This window comes from Pimephales promelas, chromosome 1 (assembly GCF_988280905.1).
Source record: "Pimephales promelas chromosome 1, fPimPro1.hap1.1, whole genome shotgun sequence".
NCBI lineage: Eukaryota > Metazoa > Chordata > Actinopteri > Cypriniformes > Leuciscidae > Pimephales > Pimephales promelas.
In genome coordinates, this window is record NC_142769.1 from 4,398,862 (window position 1) to 4,426,687 (window position 27,826).

At 37.1% G+C, this 27,826-nt stretch overlaps 2 protein-coding genes across 8 annotated transcripts in view; both read left to right on the top strand.

Annotated features, from left to right (window-relative positions):
* tead1b (TEA domain family member 1b) overlaps positions 1 to 19,685 on the top strand; it is a 98,701-nt gene extending 79,016 nt beyond the window's left edge. For 5 of the 7 annotated variants that reach the window (XM_089118511.1, XM_039690865.2, XM_039690868.2 and 2 more), the window contains 9 exons: positions 4,126 to 4,137; positions 5,815 to 5,949; positions 6,224 to 6,270; positions 9,115 to 9,176; positions 9,263 to 9,387; positions 10,326 to 10,499; positions 11,738 to 11,878; positions 13,253 to 13,405; positions 15,879 to 19,685. In XM_089118511.1, the coding sequence (XP_088974637.1) occupies positions 4,126 to 4,137; positions 5,815 to 5,949; positions 6,224 to 6,270; positions 9,115 to 9,176; positions 9,263 to 9,387; positions 10,326 to 10,499; positions 11,738 to 11,878; positions 13,253 to 13,405; positions 15,879 to 15,992 (963 nt within the window). In that variant the 3' untranslated portion in view covers positions 15,993 to 19,685. The remainder of the gene's footprint in view (positions 1 to 4,125; positions 4,138 to 5,814; positions 5,950 to 6,223; positions 6,271 to 9,114; positions 9,177 to 9,262; positions 9,388 to 10,325; positions 10,500 to 11,737; positions 11,879 to 13,252; positions 13,406 to 15,878) is intronic. The other 2 variants (XM_039690866.2, XM_039690869.2) reach the window with 1 other exon arrangement.
* Positions 19,686 to 22,361: 2,676 nt separating this feature from the next.
* rassf10b (Ras association domain family member 10b) lies at positions 22,362 to 26,701 on the top strand. The gene has a single exon (XM_039690934.2). It carries the CDS (start codon positions 22,548 to 22,550, stop codon positions 23,910 to 23,912), a length of 1,365 nt encoding a protein of 454 aa, XP_039546868.1. The 5' UTR covers positions 22,362 to 22,547; the 3' UTR covers positions 23,913 to 26,701.
* The last annotated feature ends 1,125 nt before the right edge of the window (positions 26,702 to 27,826 follow it).

A 27,826-nucleotide genomic window follows, 5' to 3' on the forward strand; every position in this document is an offset into this window, starting at 1 on the left:
GATGCTTTTTGTGGCGTTCCCCTCTCTTCTCGCTCTTTTTTTCAATAACCCACTGGCCGTCAAATGCTTTCCTCATGCTGCATTAATGAAACTACTGAAATCAACCATTTCCAAACACCCCCCACCCTGTGTGATTCAGCCATGTAAACAGCAAAGTGTGCTGCATATAATCACCTTACATCAAATGCATCTCATCCACAAAGGCTGCGGCTTACAAAAAAAAGGGCGCTTTTGTGGAAGGGATAATCTGATAATAAATTGACCTGTCATTTAAGATACATCTGCAAGGGTCATTTCCTAATGTCTGTGTTTACCGAAAAGACCTTGAGGTTGGTCTGACTTCTCTATCTCCTTCTCTTTCGTTTTGTGAGGTGATGACTAACTCCTTTTGACCAGCACACTTTTCCACAGTTCCCAGTTTACTCAGATAGATTAATGACTCCCCCAGTGTATATGTGTGTGCGCGCGTGTGTGTCTAGTGGAGCGTCTGTGTGCATTTCCGCCATGAATGGCTGGTCTTTCAGGGACACTGGCGGCTGCCTGAGTAAAAACAGCCAGCTTTTGTATGGGTCTCTGTCTACTCTCATCTAAAGCAAATTAGAAATCAGGAGCGGGGAAGAATTTGAGCTCCCTCCTGCCATTTGCAGCGTAGCATTATAGTAAACCTGCCCAGTGTGCTCTTATCTGAGACATGTTGACTGAAATGACTGTCATTATGGTGCCCCTCTTTGAGCTGGTCTGTAATGAAACCCTAGCCACAGTAATCTCAAACTGCCATATTATCAGCTATAAATCTTCCCTAAAGATGCTTTCTGCAGTTCATCTGCTTGACCAGCACTCACACTGACTCCTTAATCTTGGTTTTACTGTTAGCATGTGTAGTGTGACTTCAGAGGGCTTAGCATATCTTTAGGAGGATATCACTAAAATCGCATTTATAAAACAGTCATTGTGTTATAACCCTTATGAAAAGACCAGCATCACTTTCAATTGGAGTTTATGATGGTTCAGCACCTTGTTCACCAGCTGATGACGACTTCAATTGCGTTGTTCAACTCGCTGCTTAACTACCATTATATTATAGTATGATGCATCATTAGAGAAATGAACTAGCTCACGGCCGCGACTCGTGAGCCAAGTTGGTTCAACAACACAGATGTGTAGTGATAATGTCATATATAGTTAATTTACACAAACAACAATTTTTAAAAAAAATCATGTTAACATGCAGTATTTAATTGACATACACTTGACTATTTTTGATTCCTGTCGTTTTGCTTTATTGATTCATTGTGCTATCCCTCTTACGTCATACACGTGAACGCTACTGATTATTGACGCGCTAATATATATAAAAATTGATTGAAAAATACGCTGTGTACCTCATGCTAGCCCAAAAGTAAGTCTGCATGTCTTAACAACAAGAAACTATATGCTTCTAAGAACAGTACCAGAGCTGTACGTTCGTTTCGTAATTGTTGAATAACGATGGATTATGCAACCATAGTTGGCTAACGATACTTTTGGGAAACGCATCCTAACTTCCCAGATAGCAAACTGACATTGAATCAACGTGGAAATATGACATCGAAACAACGTTGATCTGACGTTGTTTTGCTCATCGAATTAACGTTGAACCAACGTCAGACGCGTCATTCTTTCAAAACTAACGGAAAATCAACTTGAAATCAATGCGTTGTTTCAACGTTATGAAAGCAAACCAATTTTCGATTTTCATTTAGCTTTGAAGAATGCCGCGTCTGACGTTGGTTCAACGTTAATTCGATGAGCAAAATCAACGTTGTTTCAATGTCATGAGAGACGTCGTTTCCACGTTGATTCAATGTCAGTTTGCTGTCTGGGTTGAGACCTTTAACTAAAATTGGTTTATTTGTTTCCTACTTAATTTGATCAAAAATACATGTGCGAGGAGACAAACTGTTGAGGTTAGTGGAAAAAATTTCATAATGTTAAAAATTCAAATAGAATTGCTCACAAGTAGCAGTCAAAAATTTCATTTTCTGAAACCCTCCACCCAGCTCCACCTGTATAGATATGCTATGGGGGTTATTTCATGTATGTTACATGTGCAGCAGCATGTCTAAGACCTAACGCTTAAAAAATATTTTATCGGATATGCCTTTCGTTTACACAGAGTTCGTTTACACAGAGTTTCGTTTAGGCCCCGTTTTTGGGGCCTAAAAACTCAAAAAAAAAGTGAAACCACTCTCCAGAGTCTAAACGTTCCCGTCTAAATGGTATAAAGTCTGCTCGGCAGTGAAGGTTGTACGCAGTGCCACCTAGCCGCCTGGAGTGCATACTACATTGAATTTCACACACATTTGCGTCTCCATATGCATGCGGATTTCCCACCTATAACGCTTGTCTAATAAAAAGTGATAACGCAACACCACTTTTGCGTTTTATCTTCATATCGTTTCCGTGTAAACATAGCCTTAAGGCCCGTAGACACCGGGACGAATATCAGTGCGCGTTATTTGCCAGTGTTTTCCGGTGTTTTTTTTTGTGTTCACACCTAAGCGGTTTTCACTGACGATGAGCCGAGTGAACATGCAAATACATTCCCAGACATTAGATGGCGCCAATTTGCTCTGCAATACCACTCCATATCACTTTTCTTTTATCAAGATGTTTGTAGCCCCTGTCGCGTTTTTCATTTAGTTCTTTATGTTCTCGCACCAATGAGACCAGCAGCTCTACATTCATCTTGCCTCGCATCTTCCTCGTCTTTTATTTCTTCCTGGCTGTGTAGACTAGACGGCGACGCTACTTGGCTTATATCTTCTTTTCCGTTCCGTATGTGCTCGGCAAGACCGTTTTGTGTTTGAGCGCCCCCAAGTTGTGTTTTACTGTAACTTCAGAAGCTCCAAACACGTGAGCAAAAGCGCCAATCTCATTGGTCGGATAGTTTTTGACGTGCCGCGTCAAACTAAAAAAATTAACCCAAGGCGTTTTTTTTTTTTAAATGACGCTTTTACGCGTGCCGCACACTCACATTGGCGCCCTTTGTTTAGTCACGAGGCATTAAACGTTGGCGAATATCGCGCAGAAAGTTGCTCCCGGTGTGAACAGGCTTTTACATGCTCACAGCCAGTGTTGGGTGTAACTAATTACTAAGTAATTAGTTACTGTAATTTAATTACTTTTCCCTTGAAAATGTAAAGTAAGGGATTACTCTTCATTTATCTGTAATTTAATTACAGTTACTTCTGACGTTATTGAGGTAAATACTGTGTATAGATCAATCCGATCTCACAGCGATTCGTATGCATTTTATGAGGTGTCTAAATCGTACGACCGCACTCGTACAAATTCATATGAATTATTGTAAAATATGTATGAAAAAAAGTGTGAAATGTCATGAGATCAGACATGGGTTTAACATCAAATATGTATTGTCTGATGTTAAAAAGTATGTTTTTATAATGTAACCTTCTCCACCTTGGTCAGTTTAAGGATAATTCATGCAATTTTGTAGTATTTATTTGAAAGAATTAAAACAGATTCATGTCCTTGTATTATTCATCTGGTTGAGATTGATATGGGATTTTGAAAGTAATTAGTAATTAAAATTAATTGAATACTTTTTAGATAGAGTAATTAGTACAGTAATCTAATTACACTGTTGAAGAGGTAACTAGTAATTAATTACTTTTTTAGAGTAACTTACCCAACACTGCTCATAGTAATGTGTGTATTGTATTGACAGTCTCGGTACAGCAGCAGCGTAGCAAGCTATCCCGCCAATACCAAATACATTAACCAAGCTCTATTACAATGCAAATCTCTCAGTCGTCAATTTGCAAAAAACATCATTCCATTTAGAGAGAAAGGATGCGCCATGTCAAAATTATGCAGCTCTGTTGATTTTGCGTGTAGCAACATGCGGTGTTAGCTGGTGAAGCTTGGTGAAAACTACTTAAGAAGCCTGACATCCAAAACACAATTTATGCTGGTCTTTCAGCAGGAATTAATTTGTGAATCGGATCTATAAATCCGTGAACTTGTCACAAGTCTCTCAGCACACTCATGAATTGTTTGAATTAACTTGCTCAAAAGTGCAAATTGAAAATTGACAATGTAACCTTGTTTGTTTGCATTTAGGTGACAAGCATGGTAAGTACGAGTCCTCAGTGCTCTTGACTGTGCATCACTGTGTTGCCGTCGCTGTATAGCAGCTGCTAAACTCCTGCTTGAGCTCTGTCTAAGCCAGCTCTCACTCTCTCATACGTGAGCCGTGACTCCCGGCATGTTCATCCTCCGCTTATGCCCAATTTTCACTCTTTTTTTCAACGCAGTTCTGCTCCATTCACACAGACTTCCATCCTGATATGGTCATGCACACTATACAATAAGCACGTGGAATGTTTGCCTTTGTAGAAGAATTAGACAATCCCACTTTAGCTTTGTTTATTAAATTAACAGTTTTAGAAATGTGTGTGTGAGTAATTTAAACTCTATATTCAGAGTTTGTCTTAAGCCTCCTTGTGAAAATAACAAGGAGGATGTGTAAAGGAGAAAGTGATGTGATGTCCTTCAGGCACTTGCCTTCATCTGTACTGTTTCAGCTCCGTTTGGTGACCTTGATTGGAGCTTTTAAAATGAGAACATTACACACAGCAAAAAAAAAAAGAAAGTTAGCATTACTTTAACCTTGTTCCCGACTGACACAATGCAGTTTATTAGAAATGTAGGAGCTGCAAGATAATATATAACATTAAATTCACTTCTCATTCACTCTGCGCTCGATATTAAACATTATAATCTCCCGTTCTCTGCGCTGGAGGCTTTCGCTCTTTTCAGGCTTCCCGTCTTTAGTGCTCGCACATTCCTCTTAAGATCAACGGCTTTATAGCTCTGAAGAATCTTTTAACATGCTTTCTTATCTGTGTGTGTGTGTGTGAGCGCGTGGGCTGCTTTATGTGTTCACTGTAGGGGGGTGATGGTTTCCAATGTCTCACGGTTCGGTTTGTACCATGGTTTTGTGGTAACAATTTTTATCCAGTAAATATAGAAATATTTTAACTATTTTATTGTTTGTGATAATTAGGTATCACAAATATTCACTCTCAGTGTCATTATTGCAGGATGACCTGTTATTACTGTTATCGCATATATTTCATATTATTAACCTTACAATGTAAGTGGAAAGTAAAAAAAAAAAATTATTTTTCAATAAATTTTCACTTCAATTGGTCAAAAGATTTGTTTTAAGTCTCTTTGTTCCAAAAATACAGTTAAATCAGTAATATTGGGAAATATTGTTACAATTTAAAAGAACTGTTTTCTACTTTATTGTTTTAATGTAATTTATTCCTTGTAAAGCTGTATTACTCCAGTCTTCAGGGTCACATGATCCTTCAGAAATCATTGTAATATGATCATTTGCTGCTCAAGATTATGCTTCTGATTATTATCACAGGAATATATTACATTTAAATTATATTCAAATTGAAAACAGTTCTTTTAAATTGTAATACAATTTCACGGTATTACTGTTTTACCCTTTTTTTGGATCATATGAATGCAGCCTTGGTGAGCATAAGAAACTTTCAAAAACGTAAAAAAAATCCTATTTGGAAAATGTGATCAGGAACATGTATTTGTCATTAAATTAGAAAAACAATTCAAGAAGCAAGCGTTTACACTGGTCTCAGACTCTCTAAGACATGAGATGAATCATGCTACAAACGTGTGTAACGAACCGTGTTTTTTTGCAGAAACAGTTTAACCCCTAGATCACCGTGTCCATCCGTTTATGAGTTTTAATTTCTTTTGTAAATGCTGTTAAAGGATCAGAGCGTGAAGGACAAAGCTCTTCAGAGTATGGCCTCCATGTCCTCGGCTCAGATCGTCTCTGCAACAGCCATCCACAACAAACTGGGTCTTCCGGGCATCCCGCGTCCTGCCTTCCCCGGAGCAGCAGGGGTAAGACCGCCCTCTGGCACACACCTATCAGTACACTTACTTCAGCCACACGGCTGGCCACCGGGTCCAATCCCATTACACACCCTCAGAGCTGTGCCCCATCACCTGCCTTCATCAGATAAGCCCACTAATGCCACACTCAAGATAACTAGACGGCATGGCACATCGTACACCTTGTTTTTCAATGGCAATGTGATAACTCGTGTATCTAGAGTGCACAGACGCGTGTGGATAGCCTGTGTTTTGTTGTCTATTTATTTATCTTCTTCTCTAGTTTTGGCAGGGCATGATATCCACGGGCCAGCCTGGATCCTCACAAGAGTGAGTATCTCTTGAAGTTTTGCTACCATTGTCCCACTAAAGCTGTTCCTCGTATTATAGTGCATGTAAGGCACATCAAACCTTCTGGTTCTGCTGCTGCTTCTTCTTATTCTTCTTCACTTTCTTTTTCTGCACCTTCTTCACCACCACCTTCTTCTTTTGCTTCATTTTCTTCTTCATCTGCATCCTCTTGTCCTTCTGCATCTTCTTCTTTGTCTTCATCTGCACCTTCGTTTTCTTTGTCCATACTTGGACAGTTGTCAGTTTAACTGTCCCACTGTTCGGTCTAACTGTCCCACTGTTCATTCCAACTGTCCCACTGTTCAGTCTAACTGTCCCACTGTTCAGTCTAACTGTCCCACTGTTCAGTCTAACTGTCCCACTGTTCAGCCTAACTGTCCCACTGTTCAGCCTAAATGTCCCACTGTTCAGTCTAACTGTCCCACTGTTCAGTCTAACTGTCCCACTGTTCAGTCTAACTGTCCCACTGTTCAGTCCCACTGTTTGGTCTAACTGTCCCACTGTTTAGTCTAACTGTCCCACTGTTCAGTCTAACTGTCCCACTGTTCATTCCAACTGTCCCACTGTTCAGTCTAACTGTCCCACTGTTCAGTCTAACTGTCCCACTGTTCAGTCTAACTGTCCCACTGTTCAGTCTAACTGTCCCACTGTTCGGTCTAACTGTCCCACTGTTTGGTCTAACTGTCCCACTGTTTAGTCTAACTGTCCCACTGTTCAGTCTAACTGTCCCACTGTTCATTCCAACTGTCCCACTGTTCAGTCTAACTGTCCCACTGTTCAGTCTAACTGTCCCACTGTTCATTCCAACTGTCCCACTGTTCAGTCTAACTGTCCCACTGTTCAGTCTAACTGTCCCACTGTTCAGTCTAACTGTCCCACTGTTCAGTCTAACTGTCCCACTGTTCAGTCTAACTGTCCCACTGTTCATTCCAACTGTCCCACTGTTCAGTCTAACTGTCCCACTGTTCAGCCTAACTGTCCCACTGTTCAGCCTAACTGTCCCACTGTTCAGCCTAAATGTCCCACTGTTCAGTCTAACTGTCCCACTGTTCAGTCTAACTGTCCCACTGTTCAGTCTAACTGTCCCACTGTTCAGTCCCACTGTTTGGTCTAACTGTCCCACTGTTTAGTCTAACTGTCCCACTGTTCAGTCCCACTGTTCAGTCTAACTGTCCCACTGTTCAGTCTAACTTTTCATTCTAACTGTCCCACTGTTCAGTCTAACTTTTCATTCTAACTGTCCCACTGTTCGGTTTAACTGTCCCACTGTTCAGTTAACTGTTCAGTCTAACTGTCCCACTGTTCAGTCTAACTGTCCCACTGTTCAGTCTAACTGTCCCACTGTTCAGTCTAACTGTTTGGTCTAACTGTCCCACTGTTCGGTTTAACTGTTCAGTCTAACTGTCCCACTGTTCAGTCTAGCTGTTCAGTCTAACTGTCCCACTGTTCAGTCTAACTGTCCCACTGTTCAGTCTAACTGTCCCACTGTTCATTCTAACTGTCCCACTGTTCAGTCTAACTGTCCCACTGTTCATTCTAACTGTCCCACTGTTCAGTCTAACTGTCCCACTGTTCAGTCTAACTGTCCCACTGTTCAGTCTAACTGTTTGGTCTAACTGTCCCACTGTTCGGTTTAACTGTTCAGTCTAACTGTCCCACTGTTCAGTCTAGCTGTTCAGTCTAACTGTCCCACTGTTCAGTCTAACTGTCCCACTGTTCAGTCTAACTGTCCCACTGTTCATTCTAACTGTCCCACTGTTCAGTCTAACTGTCCCACTGTTCATTCTAACTGTCCCACTGTTAATTCTAACTGTCCCACTGTTCATTCTAACTGTCCCACTGTTCAGTCTAACTGTCCCACTGTTCAGTCTAACTGTCCCACTGTTCATTCTAACTGTCCCACTGTTCATTCTAACTGTCCCACTGTTCATTCTAACTGTCCCACTGTTCAGTTAACTGTTCAGTCTAACTGTCCCACTGTTCAGTCTAACTGTCCCACTGTTCAGTCTAACTGTCCCACTGTTCAGTCTAACTGTCCCACTGTTCAGTCTAACTGTTTGGTCTAACTGTCCCACTGTTCGGTTTAACTGTTCAGTCTAACTGTCCCACTGTTCAGTCTAGCTGTTCAGTCTAACTGTCCCACTGTTCTATCTAACTGTCCCACTGTTCAGTCTAACTGTCCCACTGTTCAGTCTAACTGTCCCACTGTTCAGTCTAACTGTCCCACTGTTCATTCTAACTGTCCCACTGTTCAGTCTAACTGTTCCTCTGTTCAGTCTAACTGTTCCTCTGTTCAGCCTAACTGTCCCACTGTTCAGTCTAACTGTCCCACTGTTCATTCTAACTGTTCAGGTAGGCTGCTCATAATTTCGTGCTTTTTCTTCTTCTGCATCTTCTTCACCGTCTTCATCCGCAGCTTCTTATTCTTTGTCATATTCCTCTTTGTCTGCAACATCGTCTGAACCTTTTTATTCTCTGCTAACTTTTATGTGTTTCTTTTGCTCTCCTTGCAAGCACTGGTATTTCCTTCTGGAAATGCAAATCTTATTTATTCTTTCTGTCTCTGTTTTGTCTGCCTTATTGTCGTTCTCGTCTTCTTGATGTCTGCATTTTCCCTGACCCTTCCAGCTATCTCTCTTTCCCTCAGAGGGATCAGCAATAGAGGAAGCCTTTCCAGAGGCAATGATGGGTTGAATCCAAGTTTGAATACTTTGTGCAGCTTTGTTTCTTCTTCGCTGTATAACCCTTTTAATCTCTTCAGTATGTAGTGCCGCTAGACTGCTCATTTTCCTCTTCTTGGTTCTCCTTTGTCTTTGTTTTTAGCATTAAGCCATTTGCCCAGCAAGCATACCCTATCCAGCCAGCTGTCACAACTACAATCTCAAGTATGTCCACGTTTGGCTTGTTTTTATCCATTCAGATTCAACACTCTTTTTGATTAGAAGAGCTAATATTCAGTGTGTCTGTGTAGGTTATGAGCCTGCGACAGCACCGGCGCCCACAGTTCCCGCCTGGCAGGGCCGATCTATCGGCACATCGAAACTCAGGCTTGTGGAATTCTCTGCTTTTCTGGAGCACCAGAGAGATCCAGATTCTGTGAGTAGCTTCTGTATGTCACTCTTAAAATTAAAATAAAAATAAAGCCGGTTTACTTCCTAATACAAATTTTTAGTCTTGTTGTGAATGATTCATCATTGACCTACAGCCTCCCACTCAAAAGTGGGTGTTTTCAGATAGGAGGCATCTACAATTAACTGAAAACACACATTCTAGTATGAATTCTAGTATGCAATGCCTACTTTTCACAATTTTATATATTCCTAAATGAAAAAATATTTTTTTTGCTCTTTGAATATCAGATAAACTGGTTTAACCAATTAAGTACGTCTCCAATATATTTTTTTGTAACAATTCACGTATTATCACCCTTACAAAAAAGTATTGTTTCTGTAACATAGTAAAATACTAGTGTAGTGATACTGATATTTTTTAAAAATGACTCCAAGTGAATGACTCCTTAAGAAACCTAATTGAAAGTCTGTCGCTGTGGCCTGTATGTCAGTGATATGCTTATGTTAAATGATATACAGAAGAAATAAAACTAACAATTTGAATTAAAGAGTAACTTTAACTGTAACTGTCAGGTTGCATAACTTATCATTAGTTAATGTATTATGAACAAACACGATTTAACGCTGAACATTTATATGTATAAATTAGCATCAAGATTATTGTTTATAAATTCTATAATTTTTTTTTTATAAATGAACATTGATCATAACTTCTTGTTAGCAACAACTCATTGTCTGCAACAATGATGAAATGTATGTAAATGGTCTACATTACAGGGGATTTTCTCACCAAATATTGTTATTTGATGATTATTCAAGATTAATTAGCTTACTTAATCAACATATCAAAACATAAATGCATTTACAATAATGAATAAATTGATATCCCTAGTTATACAACTATACAACTGTCAATTTGAGAAGTTTTCCCGTTTCTAACATGTTTTCTTTTTTTCTGTGCAGTATAACAAGCATCTTTTCGTGCACATCGGTCAGACAAATCACTCTTACAACGATGCCTTGCTCGAGTCGGTGGATATTCGTCAGATTTACGACAAATTCCCCGAGAAGAAAGGAGGGCTGAAGGAATTGTTTGGCAAGGGTCCTCAAAATTCATTCTTTCTCATAAAGTTCTGGGTGAGTGAATCTCGGCAAAGAACGAGCATCTGTTTAGCGATTGCAATTATCAGCAAGAGATATCGTAACTCACAATTAGCCCAGGCAGAACTTAGTATGATTATTATTTAAATGTAATATAACATAACTTAAAAACAAACATGTTCGTAGAGTGCTGTGTAATGCATGCCCACCCTGTGCCAAGCTTTCTACTCTAATGAGAGCGCCACCCATACAACTGTCTATTTAACGCAAATATTTATCCACCGAGTGATTACATGCATGAATAATTGTGCATTTCCCTAAAGACACTGGGCCACTTTAGGTTTAAAGACCGCCGTCCCTGTTTGCATGTCCAGACCGCCGCTGCTATATTTGGCTCGGCATAGCTGAAGAGCACATGATCAAAGCTCACACTTATTCCGTTTAATATCGGGAAGCAATCGGATGACCTGGTTGCTCCTCTAATAGCTATTCAAACATTGTATGCATTTTGTAAAATGCTAACTAGCGGCAACCAACAAAGTGGGCCTCGTCGCGGTCGGAGCGAGGCTGCTCAAATTCCGTTTGAAGTGACGGAGGGATCTGAATTTCAAATGAAACTCTGGATCTGCACAATAATGCCTCTCTTGAATATGATGTGAAAATGTAACCGGCTTGTCTTAATGAAAAGAGAGCATGCCAGAAATGAATATTTGAGCTTTCTCTGTAATGAAAATCGTGTTAGCTTCCTGAAAGAGCAGAGAGCGAGCTGTTCTTTTTTCCGCTCTTTTTCAGAATTTTTTTGAGTGCCTTTTTACTCCAAGTTATTTAATCTATTCTTTCTAACCTCAGACACAGTTCTTTTCTTTAATACTTGAATAGACTAATATGGAGAAGTAGCCTTGATTGGTAGTTTAGTATAAGGATAAATGGATAGTTAATCTGAAAATTAACATATATACTCACCCTCATGTTCTTCCAAACCTGCTTGACTTTTTTTCTTATATGGAACACCGAAATATTTCAGAAGGTCCACACAAAACACAATAAAATTATTATAAAAGTATGTGATCCTCAAAACTGAAATTTAAGTCCTGAAAATCTTTAATATACTGTAGTATTTTTTTGTTGTTGTTGTTGCTGTGCTATCAATCTCCACTAGATGGCAGTTTTGTATTGAATGTTTTATGTCAGTGGTAAATATATCAATTTGTACTGATATAGATTTCCTTTTAAATTAATTTGATAATTAAAGCTTCAATCTCATTGGTTCATAGGCTGACTTAAACTGCAACATTCAGGATGAAACCGGGGCCTTCTATGGAGTGACCAGTCAGTACGAGAGCCCGGAGAACATGACCATCACCTGCTCCACTAAAGTTTGCTCGTTTGGCAAACAGGTTGTGGAGAAAGTGGAGGTGAATTTTTGAGTGTTGAGTGCAGGATTTAACATTTGAATGGAGCATTAAATGTTCTCAATCTTGAGAAAACACATGGTATCTCCTGTACAAAAATAAAATGTTGTATGTACTTTGGTCAAGACTTTTGTAATTAATTTATTTGATTGTAAAGCTGAATTTCAGCATCATTACTGTCACATGATCCTTCAGAAATCATTCTTATGTGCTGATTTGCTGCTCAAGAAACGTTTCTGATTTTTATAAAAGATATGCTGCTAAATATTTGTTTGTGGAAACCATGATACACTACATAGAGACATAAGAATAAATTAATACTTTTTAGCAAGGACACATTCATTTGATAAATTGACAATAAAGACATTTATAATGTTTAAATGTCTCCACACACACACACAAAAATGTTAAGCAGTTTTATCAACTGTTTATAAAAATTAATACAACATAGACTGTAAAAAATATTGTTGGTTTAACTTCAAAAATGAAGTAACCTGGTTGCCTTAAAATTTTAAGTTGATTGAACTGGAAAAAGTGAGTTAATACAATGAAGGAGATTGATTTAATCATCAGAAACTCAAAATAATAAGTTATCTGGAGTTGATTTGACAAAAGAAAAAATGTGATAACAAATCTCGAAAATATACAGTGATATTTACAGTGTAATAATATAAATCAAAACTGAGCAGCAAATCAGCATATCAGAATAATTTCTGAAGGATCATACGACACTGGAGTAATGATGCTGAAAAATAAGCACAAAAATCTGTCTTTTCAGGAATAAATTATGTTTTAAAATAAATATCAAAAAAATAATACTACACTGTAAAAAAATATTTTCAAGATTTTTTCATCACAACATATTTTCTTTTGTCAAATCAACTTTATAATAATTTATTTAGTTGAACTTATTATTTTGAGTTTCTGATGATTAAATTAATCTCCTTCATTGTGTTAACTCACTTTTTCCAGTTCAATCAACTTAAAATTTTAAGGCAACCCAGGTTACTTACTTTAAGTTAATCCAACACTATTTTTTACAGTGTAGTAATCACAACATTTTTTCATTTGTCAAATCAACTTAAATAATTTATTTAGTTCAGATAACATATAATTTTGAGTTTCTGATGACTTACTTTTTTAAGTTAAACCAACAATATTTTTTTTACAGTGTAAAAGTTATTTTTAATTGTAATAATATATCCCAATGTTCTGTTTTACTGTATTAAATACAGCCATAGTAAGAATAGGAGACTTCTTTTAAAAAACATGAAAATTAAATTAAAAAAGTCATACTTTTCATACTTTTGACTGGTAGTGCATCATATGCCATGGTGTTATATTTATGTAACATCTCCCTCTCATCTGTCCTCTCAGACGGAGTACGCTCGCTTTGAGAACGGCCGCTTTGTTTACCGGATAAATCGGTCTCCCATGTGTGAATACATGATCAACTTCATCCACAAACTCAAACACCTGCCTGAGAAGTACATGATGAACAGCGTCCTGGAGAACTTCACCATCTTATTGGTGAGTCTGCATGTCATCAGTGACGTTTAAACCAATCAGTGGAAGCTCTCAGGTTGTAGGGCGGAGCCTGTGGCCTCTGAGCTGATACGACTCTGCATTCCTAGCATTCCTGTGGCGCTGTGCAAAGCCTGATAATCTCCTGCAAAGGGGAGGAACCCCTTTCTCTAACCTTCACACACACATAAGGATTAGAGCCCTATTCTCCCCTACAGTGAAGGACTTACTAATGCACTTTCCCTGCTCTCCTCCATCAAATCCCTCACATCCTGGTACGATGGAGGTTTCAGTCATGATTTTGATAGAAAGCCTGAAAGATGTATTGTTTATATAGTCTATGTTGTTGAAAGGTGGTGGTTGTTGAAGGGTTGATCTCAGGTGATCCAAACACATACAGTGCTAAATGTACAGGATCCAATGTGTGAAAAATGATCAAACACTTTTTAAATACTAATGTCAAGTGCTTAAAAAAAGAACAAAATAATAGCACAAGACTTAATAAAAACTTATTTTTTTTACACTGACATGAAGTGATGCATGCAGTCCGAAACCTGAGACCTTCCTCTTGATCAAATCCATTCACAAATCTAATCAGTGAACTGGTGAATCTCATAAACGCATCCAGGTCACATTTCTCACCAAAATTAAAGAAATAAAATATTTTAGAACCATAAAGATTGTTTGCATTATCCCCAAGTTTTCAAGACAATTTTCCCTACATCAAATTCTTATCAATGTTTTGCAGAGCTAAAGATCTTTATTTTATAGAGTGCTAAAAATCTTTATATTTTCAATTTTTTGTAATTCTGGTCATTTTCATTAGATTATCATTGCTGCTATATATATATATATAAGATCCATAATTATTAATAATCACAAAAGAAAAAAAATATAGTATGTTTTATTTTACTTCTTAAAGGTCAGAGAAATGTACTGTATATACTGTTATATTTTTTAATTTATAAATACATTTTATTGTTTTGTTTTATTGTAAATCAGTACACATAATTCTAAATACTACTATGATGTACACTACCATTCAAAAGTTTGGGGTCTGTGAGATATTTTATATATATATATATATATATATATATATATATATATATATATATATATGTTTACAGTTAAATACAGTGCAAACAGAAATGTTGTGAAATATTAGTAGAATTTCCAATTTTATTTTTAAAAAATATATATTTTTAAATGTAATTTATGTAATTTGTAATTTAAAATGTAATTTACTCCGATCTTCCGTGTCACATGATCCTTCAGAAATCATTCTAATATGCTGATTTGCTTCTCAAGAAATGTTTCCTAATATGATCAATGTTGAAAAAAGCTTAATAATTTAATAACCTTTTTTTATTATTCTTGGATGAATATAAATAGTTCAAAAGAAAAGATTTCATTTGAAATCGATTTTTTAGAACATTATAATAGTCTTTACTGTCACCCTTCATCATATTATTTTATATTATATCATATTGAACGGCAGGTGTATACATTTTTGCATAGATACTTTTTTCCCACTGCTGAATTATATTTTTACCATTATAGTAATGAGAATTGAGGGGTGTTGTGCTTAATTTTCTAAACATTGTGTAGATATATGGTTAACACTTTAATTTAATTTATGCTTGTTACACGTTCTGTATTTACAATAGCAATAACTATAAATTAGTCATAATTGCATGCAACTAACCCTACACTTAGTTGCATGCTAAAGTACTTAATACTTTCAGTACTTAAATGTATAATTACACTGTAACAGTGACACCTTAAAATAAAGTGTATCCCAAATATGATTTTGACAGGTTTAATGTGGTTTACTGTGCAGCAGAGATGTATAAAGTACTAGAAACCCAGACTTGAGTAAAAGTACAAATGCTCTATCAAAAAAGTGACTTGAGTAGAAGTTGAAGTGCTCTTTAAGCACCACACTTAAGTAGAAGTACTAAAGTATTCAACATTTTTTGTACTTAAGTATTGCAAGTCGTTTATTTTAAAATTCACTACTTAAGTACTAAAAGTAAAAGTCCAAGTATTGTGTCATGTAATTACTAAAGAAAGCAGTCAAAAGTTTGAACTAGCAATTAAATAAGGCGCTTTGGCGGGATACAAATTTGCTTTGGCGGCCGACGAAAAACCCCTGCATTAGTTGTCAATGTTTGTGTCAATCAATACAATTACCCTATAAAACTGGTGTGTGATTTAGACAGCATGAAAGCCAACTTGCAACGAATGATTCGTAAAATTTTTATAATTGTAATGAGTAACTAGCAGAACATTAAAAAAAATATCGAAGTAAAAGTATTTAATTAATCGAAAATATTTACTGAAGTAAAAGTAGAAGTATGAGAAAAAAACAATACTCTAGTAGAGTACAGATACAGCATTTTAGTACTTAAGTAGTTCTACTTCGTTACTATACATCTCTGCTGTGCAGTAATGCAACGTCTCTGTCTCTCTGTTTCAGGTGGTAACAAACAGAGACACACAGGAGACCCTGCTGTGCATGGCCTGTGTGTTCGAAGTGTCAAACAGCGAGCACGGAGCCCAGCATCACATCTACAGACTAGTGAAGGAATGAAGCAGCTCTTTCACACAGACTCTCGACCTCAGTACAGTGGCAGTGCCTCTAGCTCAACACTAACTCAAGATGATTTTCACTCACATGTGGGTGATGCTTCTAATTATATATATATATATATATTTCTTTATTAATATGTGTTTGACGTTTAACTGCAGCTGTGAATGGCGGTACAGTTGTATTAAGTTTTTTAATACAGGAAAGAATGTCAAAGAATGCCGGATCAAGATTCATTCGTAGAATATACATATAAAGTGACATACGATATTGTTCGACTTAAGGGGTGGGTTGAGATAGGTTGAAAACAACCTCATTTCGATTTTTTTTTTTTTTTTTAAATCATGTACTCAAAAGATCTGAAAGCATATGGGTGCAGCCATAAATGTGTGTGTGTGTGTGAGTGGGATGTAGGTGTACAGATGTATATACAGTACATTCCCGCAGGTATTTTTCCCAAAGAAAAAGTATTTGAGAAATTTCATTCTGTAACATTGATTTATTGAAAAGAAAACTACTGTAGGTGTTAAAAAAAAAAAAAAAAAAAAAAAAACATTCTTGTGGCCATCGGAAAACAAAAGTTCCCTCATTCCGAACATTCCGAGAATTCAGGGAATTCAGAAGCCCAGCCCTTGAAAAGAGTTACTTTGTACATGCTACTTTTTCATTTTCGTTGAGGAATTACTGCACTGTGATACGAGAAGTTTATACCAACCTGTGTGTGTGTTTTTACGTGTCACCACCTGCAATAAGAAAATGCAGAGAATCAACCCTGTTGACTGGACAGCTAAACGCCTCCTGCCAACACGCTTGTATAAAAGATAACTCTAGAAACAAAACGCACTGCATTAACTTGACCCGAGCACTTGGACGCACTCGTCGGACCCGCTGGGGAAGCCACACTTCACAAAGCCCATCCCTGAACATGCTGTACGTCATGGAGCACTCCGTCATCTTCTGTAAGATTCAGTCCCAGAGTTCTTCGCTGCCTTCGACATTCCCGCACAGCCCATGTCTCTGTGGCCTAATCGATTTCTACGACTGCAAGCCTTAATAATGGTTGTGTGAACTCCAAAAGATGCCACTAAAGCTGTGACCTCTTTCCTAAGCTGGAAGACTTTCTTGTTATTGTCACATGTTGTAGGAATTGTACAGTACAAACCTGCCAAAGTGTAACAATATACAGCACAGTGCCTTAGTGTATGAAGTCAACGCAGATGAGCGCAGTCGCTTTTCGGGAAAAAGTAACACTAAGGCCGTGTGTCCACCGAAGCGTTTTTTTCCACGCGCATTGTGTATGTTTTCAATTGTTTTCAATGGGAGCGCCGCGTTTTTTAAACGCCATGAGCGTAACGAGGTGCTTGGCGTTTTTTTCACGCTGAAGCCCCGAGCGTTTTTACTGGTCGCCGGGAGTTGAAAAATGTTAAACTTTGGATAAAACGCAGCGCTCATCACTGTCACTTTTTACCCAGCCGTCCAATCACAGTGGAGGAGGGGCGGGACTAAACCACACCGACCAACTGTCGCAACATTCTTTCTGTATAACGACATCAACCAGCAGAGCTAACCGAACTTAATGGATGAAAAATACATTTTTAGTATGAAACAAATTATCTGCGAAATGAGTTACTAGTAAACTGTGCTGCGGATAGTCTGTATCATAGCAACGAAACGTCTCAATGGTAAAAAACGCTGCGCTGCCAAAACGCTCTCGAGCGCCCAAAGCATGGCGTCTTCGGCAGAGCGTCTAGCGTTTTCAGCTGGCTAAAAACGCTTTGGTGGACACACGGCCTAAAGGCGCGGTCACATTTAATTTGTTGGCGAAATCCAGTCATTTCAATAGAAATCCGCACTATTTGCGTTATGGCAAATTTTCCACGTGCAAATTTTGCGAAAAATTCATTTTCGTCGCACTGACCAACAGAAAGCTGCTTTTTTAAGGGACATTACGTTATTGACAATAGTCAATGGACTATTGTTGGTTTATCAGAGGTTACATTACTGTAAAGATGCCCGCATTCTCCACCAAATTTTGTTTCCGCAAAATTTCGTAAATGTGACCGCACCATAAGATCCTACGTGTTATCTTTATAAAATAAAAAGCACTGGCCATTTGGTTGACCTTTCACTCTCAGAGACACATAGAAGACATATTTAGACATACTGTACGTAAAGTATCTTGCCTTTCTTATCCGAAAAGACCAAAAAGTTGGAGACGCACTGAGCTCCTCTTTATTTCCTGCACTGTAGCATGAAAGTGCCTTTGGTTCCGATTTTTCCAGCTTAGAAAAGACAGATGTTATTTTGCGTTGTTAAGATGATCAAAAACCAAAAAAAAAAAAAGTGGATGTAGGTAAAATATTCACCACATTGCCTTCATAAAATTTTATAGAAAAATCAACATGGGCTAGTGAGTGGAGATGTTCTGAAAAGTTATGTAATAATTATTAATAACAAATTTCTATCAGCATTTGATTTGGTGGATGTGGCAAACTGTCATGTTTTTTTGTTTGTTTTTTTCTCTCTTCTTTCAAGAACTTCGGTTCCCTTCTTTGTGAGACTTATCTTTAGTGTCTTTTTAGTGCATAATCAAATTATAAAAGTGAAAACCTCACAGCACCATGGAGATTATGAATGCTAAATGGTGTTTCCTTTTTTTTTAAGCCATTTTAATGTCTTCTTTTTCTTTCGTGAATATAGCAAACACTATATTAAGTGACGTAAAGGTGTTTTTCTCCTCAGACCTTAAAGATAGTTGAGGATATTATCCGCAAAGTTCTTGGCTTCACCAAACCGTATCATCTCCACTGCATAATTTATTCATGTTGTTCATTTAAGTGGATGAAACCCTCAAAGAGTGAACGACCAAGTTAGATTTACAGCTGTGTATGTTGTACCGCTTAAAGTAAACTGTGGAGTTAAGTACGCTCAATATCAAAAAGGCAAACGATGTTGATTGTTTTGTGTTTGCCTTACCTTCGCCTTCTTGTTCACGTTTCATATAGAGATCTTCCTGTATTGTTCTACATGTTTTGTGATGACGTCAGTATATTCAGAGCCCGTTCGGGTGGTGATACCGTTACTGCTGGTGCATCTGCTACGTCAGTTCCTCCTTAACAGTCCCCTTTACTTCTCTAGAGATTTGAGAACTAATGCCTTTAATATGATGAATGTTAAACGGACATTATTTTGCTAGTAATGGACAATGCTAAGTAAGGATTTGAGCAGAATCCGGACTACAGTATGACAGCAGTTTAGCTTATGTTTTTTGATCTATGTTTGTATTTTGTCTGTGTGTAGGTACTGGTACCTCCTATGTTCATTACCATTTAAGATGTTGGCTTTAAAGTGAACTTTTCTCTAGTTCAGATAGTATCATAAAAAGATATTGGGTTTGTGTGCAGAGATTTTTTTTGTAAAAAGGTGCTTTGTATAAAATTATATATTCTGGCTTTTCTTGGTACAAAGGTGTGATATCTTTTAATATCCCTGATGATGGGGGTGGAAAAAAAACGTTGGAGCAAGGCTGAGAGAGAAAAGAAAAAAACGTATTATGTGTGTGTTCTTTATCGCATATGGTCTTGTCTTTGCTCCGTAACATTTTGATGCCGCCTTGATAAAGTGGTAGATATTTTGTAGCTTTCTAGAATACTTTGTATGTATACAATATTGAATAAAATAAATAATTAAAACACAGCTTATCTGATCATGTTATCTTTCCCTCTTTTCGTTTAAATGGAAAGCTCATCCAACAATGAAAGTTCTGTCATTATTTACTCACCCTAATGTTGTTTTCTCCTGTGGAGAGTTTCCAGGAATATCGTTTTATGTTCCACAGAAGAAATCCATACAGTTTTGGAATCACGTGGTGAGTTAAAAAAAAGTTGTCATTGTAATTGATGTTCTCGCGAGGATGGATTGTAGTGTACACTGGAATGATCTGCTAGTCTGCAGCGCCACCTGTCGTCAATCTTTGAAAACAAACTTAAAGGGATGGTTCACCCAGAAATGAAAATTCTGTAATTATTTAACAACCCTGTTCGAGTTTCTTTCTTCCGCTGAACACAGAAAAATACATATTGAAGAATGTTTTGACTTCCCAACCCCATTGACTTAATTTTACGGGGTCCATCAACTGTACAGGCAAGTTATGACAGAATTTTCATTTTTGATTGAGCCAACCGTGTTTGTGTGTGCCCACTATCCAGTGTATTTTGTATATTTGGGTTATTATTATTTATGAAAATCTGCACGTTTAGTGCATGTCTTTAACATTAGTGGTAGCCCTTAGCCTTTGATTTTAATTTGCATAATTAATTTGTTTTATTTTAATGCATATATAAATGCAGTAGACATTAGTACTACTGTATTTCTGATTTCCCTCTCGTACATGTAGCTAAAGTAATAGCAGTGAACACTGCTCTCAGAAAAAAAGGTACAAAAGCTGTCACTGGGTTTGTACCTTTTCAAAAGGTACACTTTTGTCCATTTTAGGTGATAATATGTACATTTCACGTGCTAATAAGTGCATTTTAGGTGCTAATAGGCCTATGTAAATTTCAGGTGCTAATATGTACATTTTAGGTGCTAATATGTACATTTTAGGTGTTAATATGTCAATTTTAGGCACTAATATGTACATTTCAGGTGCTAATATACATTTTAGGTAATAATAAGTACATTTTAGGTGTTAATATGTACATTTAGGTGCTAATATGTACATTTTATGTGCTAATAGCCTATGTACATTTTAAGTGTTAAATATGTCCATTTTAGGCGCTAATATGTACATTTTAGGTGGTAATATGTCGATTTCAGGAACTAATATGTCCATTTTAGGTCCTAATATGTACATTTTATGTGCTAATATTTTGGGCTATGTACATTTCCGGTGCTAACATGTACATTTCAGGTGCTAATATGTCAATTTTAGGTGCTAATATGTACTAATAAGGTACCAATATTCAGCCTTTGGTTACAAAAGTGTACCTTTTGAAAAGGTACAGCCCCAGTGACAGCTTTTGTACCTTTTGTTTTTTTTTACAGATGAATTGTGAAGTTTGCAATAAGGAGAGTAAACAGCAGGTGTCGCTGCAGGATCGTTCTCAGGAAGCAGTTAAACCTAAATTACTTTTATTAGCTATTTATTGCTTATAGACATTTAAAAGGTTTAAACATTAAATATACAATTTCGTTAACAGGGAGAGCTAAGGTGTGGCGTTATTGCATATGTGTTTGTTTTTGTGGATATGACGAGATTAATGAAGTTTAAAACCATACAATGATCATTCAATTAGCTTTTTATTACAAGGATTATGGCCCTTTAATCTCAGTTGGATCAAGTTTGACCCTGAAATTCGATTTTTTTTTAACAACAAATTAAATAAGAGCATATAAACTCACTGCATGGTTTACATGTAGTTTATAAATTTGCAGACTTATAATCACTGCATACGACAGGATAAATGGTTGTTGGTGTTGTGATGTACAATTTCTTTTCTCAATTCCTTAAAGCAATACTCTGAAAGAAGAACATTTCAAGTACTCAAAGCTTGAAGAAGCAAATACACCAAACTTTGGCCTTCAAGTTTAAAAAAAAAATGCAACTAATAACTTTGCAGACAAACGCTCCATCTCATCACAAGATCTGTTTCGGGCATGTTGAACAGGCCTTTATGAAATGGATCAGTTTACTGTGGGTTGGGAGAGGCTGCTTGTTTTTATTGTTTCGGAAATGGCAGGTTAAAGATGTACTCATGTTAAAGGTGAATAGTACTTTAAATCATGTCCACTCACATGAGATGACTCCCTCAGTGATGGCTGATTTAGTGAGGTGCCCTAAGGGGACATATTGAAATCACATGACCAGCTAAATACAGAATTTGTTAGTGTAAACCTCCATTATCCACTACTGCTTACACAATAAATGTGTGGCACTTTACTATAATAAGGTTCTATTTGATAACATAAGTAAACATGAACTAACAATGAAAATGCTCTGAAGGGTATAGCTATTCCAATATTTAATCTTAATTTCAACATTTACTTACTAAAATCAAAAATTGTATCAGTTAATAATGGATTGCTTTAATAAACAATTCCATTAACACTGTGAGCAAATGTATTACTAATTATTTATCACCATGAAATCAAAATGAACCATTCTTATTTTACAATAGGCGTAGTGTGCATTGTTGTTTTTTAAAAATATATATATATATATTTCATGTACCCTCGTAATATTAAATCAAAATAACTTCCCCTTCCTTTTGCAGGGACATCTCTGAAGTGCACACAACAGGTAGGCTATCTTTTAAGGGCACTATCGAGGCAAGAGAGAGGTCATGTGATCAGTGCAGTGCACTCGCAGCAGCGCTGTCCCGTCAGCTCTCATTCACTCCCCGAGACCGAGAGACACACACGAGGACGAGCATCAGCAACTCTTTCAATCAACAACATTACAACTTTATCATTTCAACAGTGCGGATTAACCATAATAGTTTTCACTTCATCTGAATAATTTCCTGCAGCAGGAAACTTTGCTGGGACAGTTATCAGATGGAGGCAGAGGAGAGTAAAATATCAGTGTGGGTTTGTCGCGAAGAGAAGCTCGTGTCCGGCTTGTCGAAGCGCACGACCTGCGCAGATGTGATCCGGGTGTTACTGGAGGAGCAGAACCTGGAGACGCGCGTGTCTCTCTCGGGCTCTCCTCAGTCCTACTGCGTCGTGGAGAAATGGAGAGGGGTCGAGCGGATTTTACCCAACAAAACCAAGATCCTGCGGCTGTGGAGCGCGTGGGGAGAGGAACAAGAAAACGTGCGGTTTGTGCTTGTGAAGAACGAGGCGTCTCTCCCGAGCAACGGGCCGCGGAGCGCGGAGGCGCGCGTCGTTCTCAGCAAGGAGAGCCCGTGTGTTTACAAGGGGACCGCCAGGGTGACCATGGCTCTGTCACAAGAGAAACAAAGACGGATAGTCAGGAAAGCGTTCAGAAAATTGGATAAGATCAATAAGAAAAGAGCCCAGGCTGCATCTAAGGACGAATCATGCATGGAGAAGATGGAGACCCTTGTGCACCTGGTCATATCTCAAGATCACACCATCCGCCAGCAGATTCAGAGGATAAAAGAGCTCGACAGGGAAATCGACAGGTACGAGGCCAAAGTTCATTTTGATAGAATGAAGACGCACGGGATCAACTATGTCCAGGATACGTATTTAGTGGACGCCAACCCTGATAAAGTTGGCGAGGGGGGCAAAACCAGCCCGGAAGAAGCTCTCGCCCAGTTTGAGGAATATGCGAGGAGATGCGAGGAGGTCATCAAACTGCAAGAGGAACTGGCTGAGCACGAGGCCCTCATGGAGAGCATCACGACTGAGATCCAAGAGGAACTCAACCAGAGATGGATGAAGAGAAGGCACGAGGAACTCGCGAATAAAGACGCCGAAAGCACTTCTGGCGAGGCGTCTCTCAGAGTCACGACTCAAGAACATGATGAAGGATCTTCAGCGCTGGATGTGTCGTCTGACAACGACCTGCTTCTGGAGGAGGAGAGGATCAGGACCCAACTCGACACCAGTTTGTACATCGGCCTGCGGTTGAACACGGACTTGGAGGCGATAAGGAATGATTTGGACTTGACCAAGGAGATATGGGGGGCGAAAGAGAAAGAACTGACGGATTTATTGGAGAAAGTCAACTCTTTGGATTTTGAGGAGGACAGTGCAGACAATGCGGAGCTGAGAGAGGAAAGCACAATAGAAACAGACAGACTGATGGCTCTCGAGGGGGACAGTGTGTGGGTGGAGCAGGCTAGAGGCCTTTCAAAAACATGTGACGGGAATGATGACGACTCAGATACGGGACTCAGTTCAATGCACAGTCAAGACTCGGATATCACACCCGTCTGTGAATCTTTAGTGTGAAAACCACAGCCTCCTGGCTGGATTATCGAAATTAACTACATAACACTGGCTTAAAGGGATAGTTCACTCATAAATTAAAATGTTGTCATTACTTACTCAAGTTGTTCCAAACCTGTGTGAGTTGTAACCACAAAAGAAGATATTTGAAAGAATGTTGGTCACCAAACAGTTGACGGCCACCATTGACTTCCATAGTAGGAAAGAATTCAATGGGTGCCGTCAACTGTCTGGTTACCAACACTGTAAAAAATAAAACCGTAAGTTTTACGGTAAAAAAAACGGCAGCTGTGGTTGCTAGATCTTTACCGTTTCTACAAAAATACATAAAATGTGAAGTGTCACACAGGGAATTATTGTCAATTTACGGTTTTTCACTGTAAATTATACAATGAGTTGTTCTTTTTCAATTTCAAAAACTGTAAATTTAACAGTATTTTACAGTAACATTGCATTAAATCTACCATGCGATCTATCAGTTATTTTTCGTATATAGTACAGAAACTTTCTGTTAACCAATTAACACTTTTTTACCGTTAAAATCACAATTATTTTTTTACAGTGAACATTCTTTAAAATATCTCCTTTTGTGTTTAACAGAAATAAGTACGAATTTACTATGGTAGTCAATGGGTGCCGTCAACTGTCTGGTTACCAACACTGTAAAAAATAAAACCGTAATTTTTACAGTAAAAAAAAAAACGGCAGCTGTGGTTGCCAGAACTTTACCGTTTCTACAAAAGTACATAAAATGTGAAGTGTCACACAGGGAATTATTGTCAATTTACGGTTTTTCACTGTAAATTATACAATGAGTTTTTTTTCAATTTCAAAAATTGTAAATTTAACGGTATTTTACAGTAACATTGCATTAAATGTACCATGCGACCTATCACAGTTATTCATCGTATATAGTTCAGAAACTTTCTGTTAACCAATTAACACCTTTTTACCATTAAAATCACAACCAGGTTATTATTTTTTTAAGTTAAACCAACAATATTTTTTTACAGTGTCAATTTACAGTTTTTCACTGTAAATTGAACAATGAGCTGTTCTTTTTCAATTTTAAAAACTGTAAATTTAACGGTATTTTACAGTAACATTGCATTAAATGTACCATGCGATCTATCACAGTTATTTAGTTCAGAAACTTTCTGTTAACAAATTAACACTTTTTTACCGTTAAAATCACAATTATTTTTTACAGAGAACATTCTTTAAAATATCTCCTTTTTTGTTCAACAGAAATAAGTAAGAATTTACTATGGTAGTCTGGTGACCTACACTGTAAAAAATAAAGCCGTAATTTTTGCGGTAAAAAAAAGGCAGATGCGGTTGCCAAAATTTTACAGTTTCAACAAAAATACATAAAATGTGAAGTGTCACACATGCACTGTAAAAAAATATTTTCATGATTTGTAATCACAACATTTTTTCGTTTTGTCAAATCAACTTAGATAATTTATCTAGTTCAGATAACATAATATTTTTCCATTTCAATGATCTTAAAATTTTAAGGCAACCAGGTTACTTATTTTTTTAACAGTTTTTTACTGTAAATTAAACAATGAGCTGTTCTTTTTCAATTTTAAAAACTGTAAATTTAACATATTTTACAGTAACATTACATTAAATGTACTGCGATCTATCACAGTTATTTATCGTATATAGTACAGAAACTTTCTGTTACCAATTAACAGTTTTGCACTGTAGCATTTTTACAGTCTTTTACCATTAAAATCACAATTATTTTTACAGTGAACATTCTTTAAAATATCTCCTTTTGTGTTCAACAGAAGAAAGAAACTCATACAGGTTTGTAAGAACATGAGGGTGAGTAAATTATGACATCATTTTCATTTTTGGGTGAACTAGCCCTTTAATTTAACACTTTGTACATTTTCACACAATACACAAGCATAAAGTGGAAGCAAACAGGAGAGGGAAAGTAAGAAAAGTACTTTCCTGCAAATGAACACAACTATGCACTTAATGAGCATCCTACAAGAATCAGTGTTAATTTCATTTAGACGTTAATTAATGATTAGTTACTTTGTGAAACACGTGCAGGAATGAAATCTCTTTAACTGTGGTTGGAGTTTTTTCGCACAAGACATAATTCGGAGCAAGTATAATGGACACGATCCAACACTGTGAAGGCTGCGCCTCGCAGATCAATGAAGATCAATTTTACATTGCAGTATGCTTTATGAATTATGATTCGTTATTTAAAGCTGAAGTGTGTGATGTCTGTGCATCCTCAAATGGAATTTCCAAAATAGTTTTCAGGCTGATTTGAATGTTGCAAATATTTAATGATATTGTAATAGATGTTCTGCCAGTTGGCTCACCGTCGGCTGCCAATCTGCATTGTCCTGACATTTTCATGCAGCTCCAGTCACATGGTATTTACTGCTCAGGTGATTGGCACAAAAAACCTGCATGTGGGACCATGAGCAAAGATGGCAGAATTGAATTCACAGAATGAACAAGCTTTGAGATGAATGGGAATGCTGACAGATAACTTCTCCAAGTATTATAGGCCTCCTTATTGAGAAAAATTGCACACTTCAGCTTTAAGTTGGCACAAGCACAAAAGTTATGTTTGTGGGATTCTAGAGATTTTTCAGTATAGATATGAGCAAGTAGTGGACATCTGATGAACTTAATGATAATGGAGGTTTTTTTTATATCATACTGTATTTTAACAGAGAACCTATGCATTTAGAATTGTACAGATACAACATGTGTGTAATATGAGAATATATGATAAAACAATATTGTCTTATGAACTAAAGTACTGAGGAATGCTTCATTTATTGATATTTTAAAACACATCATCACAAAAAAAACATGTTCACCTGATATCTGATACACCAAAATCAATTGATGAGGTTAAATAATAATGTTAATAATGTCTCTAAAAACTTTAATTAAAAAAAATGCTGTTCTTGTGAACTTTATATTCAACATTGATACTAAAATAAAACAAGAAATGTTAGAGGACCAAAAAAGCATATTAGAATGATTTCTGATGGAAATGTATAATATATTAAATGTATAATATATTAAAATAGAAAACAAAATGACTATAATGCAATTTATATAAACTTTTTTTGCCTTTAATATATGCTAATGGAAAAAAACAAAACCTCTAGTACTAAAGAAAAGAAGATGTATAGAAATTTGCTTAAATGCTATTACACTCTCAGAAAAAAGGTACAAAAGCTGTCACTGGGTCTGTACCTTTTCAAAAGGTAAACTTTTGTCCATTTCAGGTGCTAATATGTACTGTACATTTTGTGCTAATATATACATTTCAGGTGCTAATAAGTACATTTTAGGTGGTAATAAGTACATTTTAGGTGCTAATATGTCCATTTCAGGAGCTAATATGTACATTTTAGATACTAATATGTACATTTTAGGTGCTAATATGTACATTTTAGGTGCTAATATGTCCATTTCAGGAGCTAATATGTACATTTTAGATACTAATATGTACATTTTAGGTGCTAATATGTCCATTTCAGGTGCTAACATGTACATTTCAGGTGCTAACATGTACATTTCAGGTGCTAATATGTACATTTTAGGTGCTAATATGTACCACTAATGTACCTTTGGGTACAAAAAGTGCACCTTTTGAAAAGGTACAGCCCCAGTGACAGCTTTTGTACCTTTTTTTCTGAGAGTGTATGGTTCAATAAATAGTCCTTTTTATTTTTATTTCGGGGTGACATTTCTCACCAGAGGATTTACGACATAAATTGTGAAATATATGACACACCCAGGCAATATTTCCAGCACTGGCAGTGTTGAAGAGTGAAATGCTCATCATTTGTCTGTGTTCAGTGTGTTTCATGAGCTTCACGGTGGATTCAAGCTCTATTAGGTGTTACAAAACAATCCCA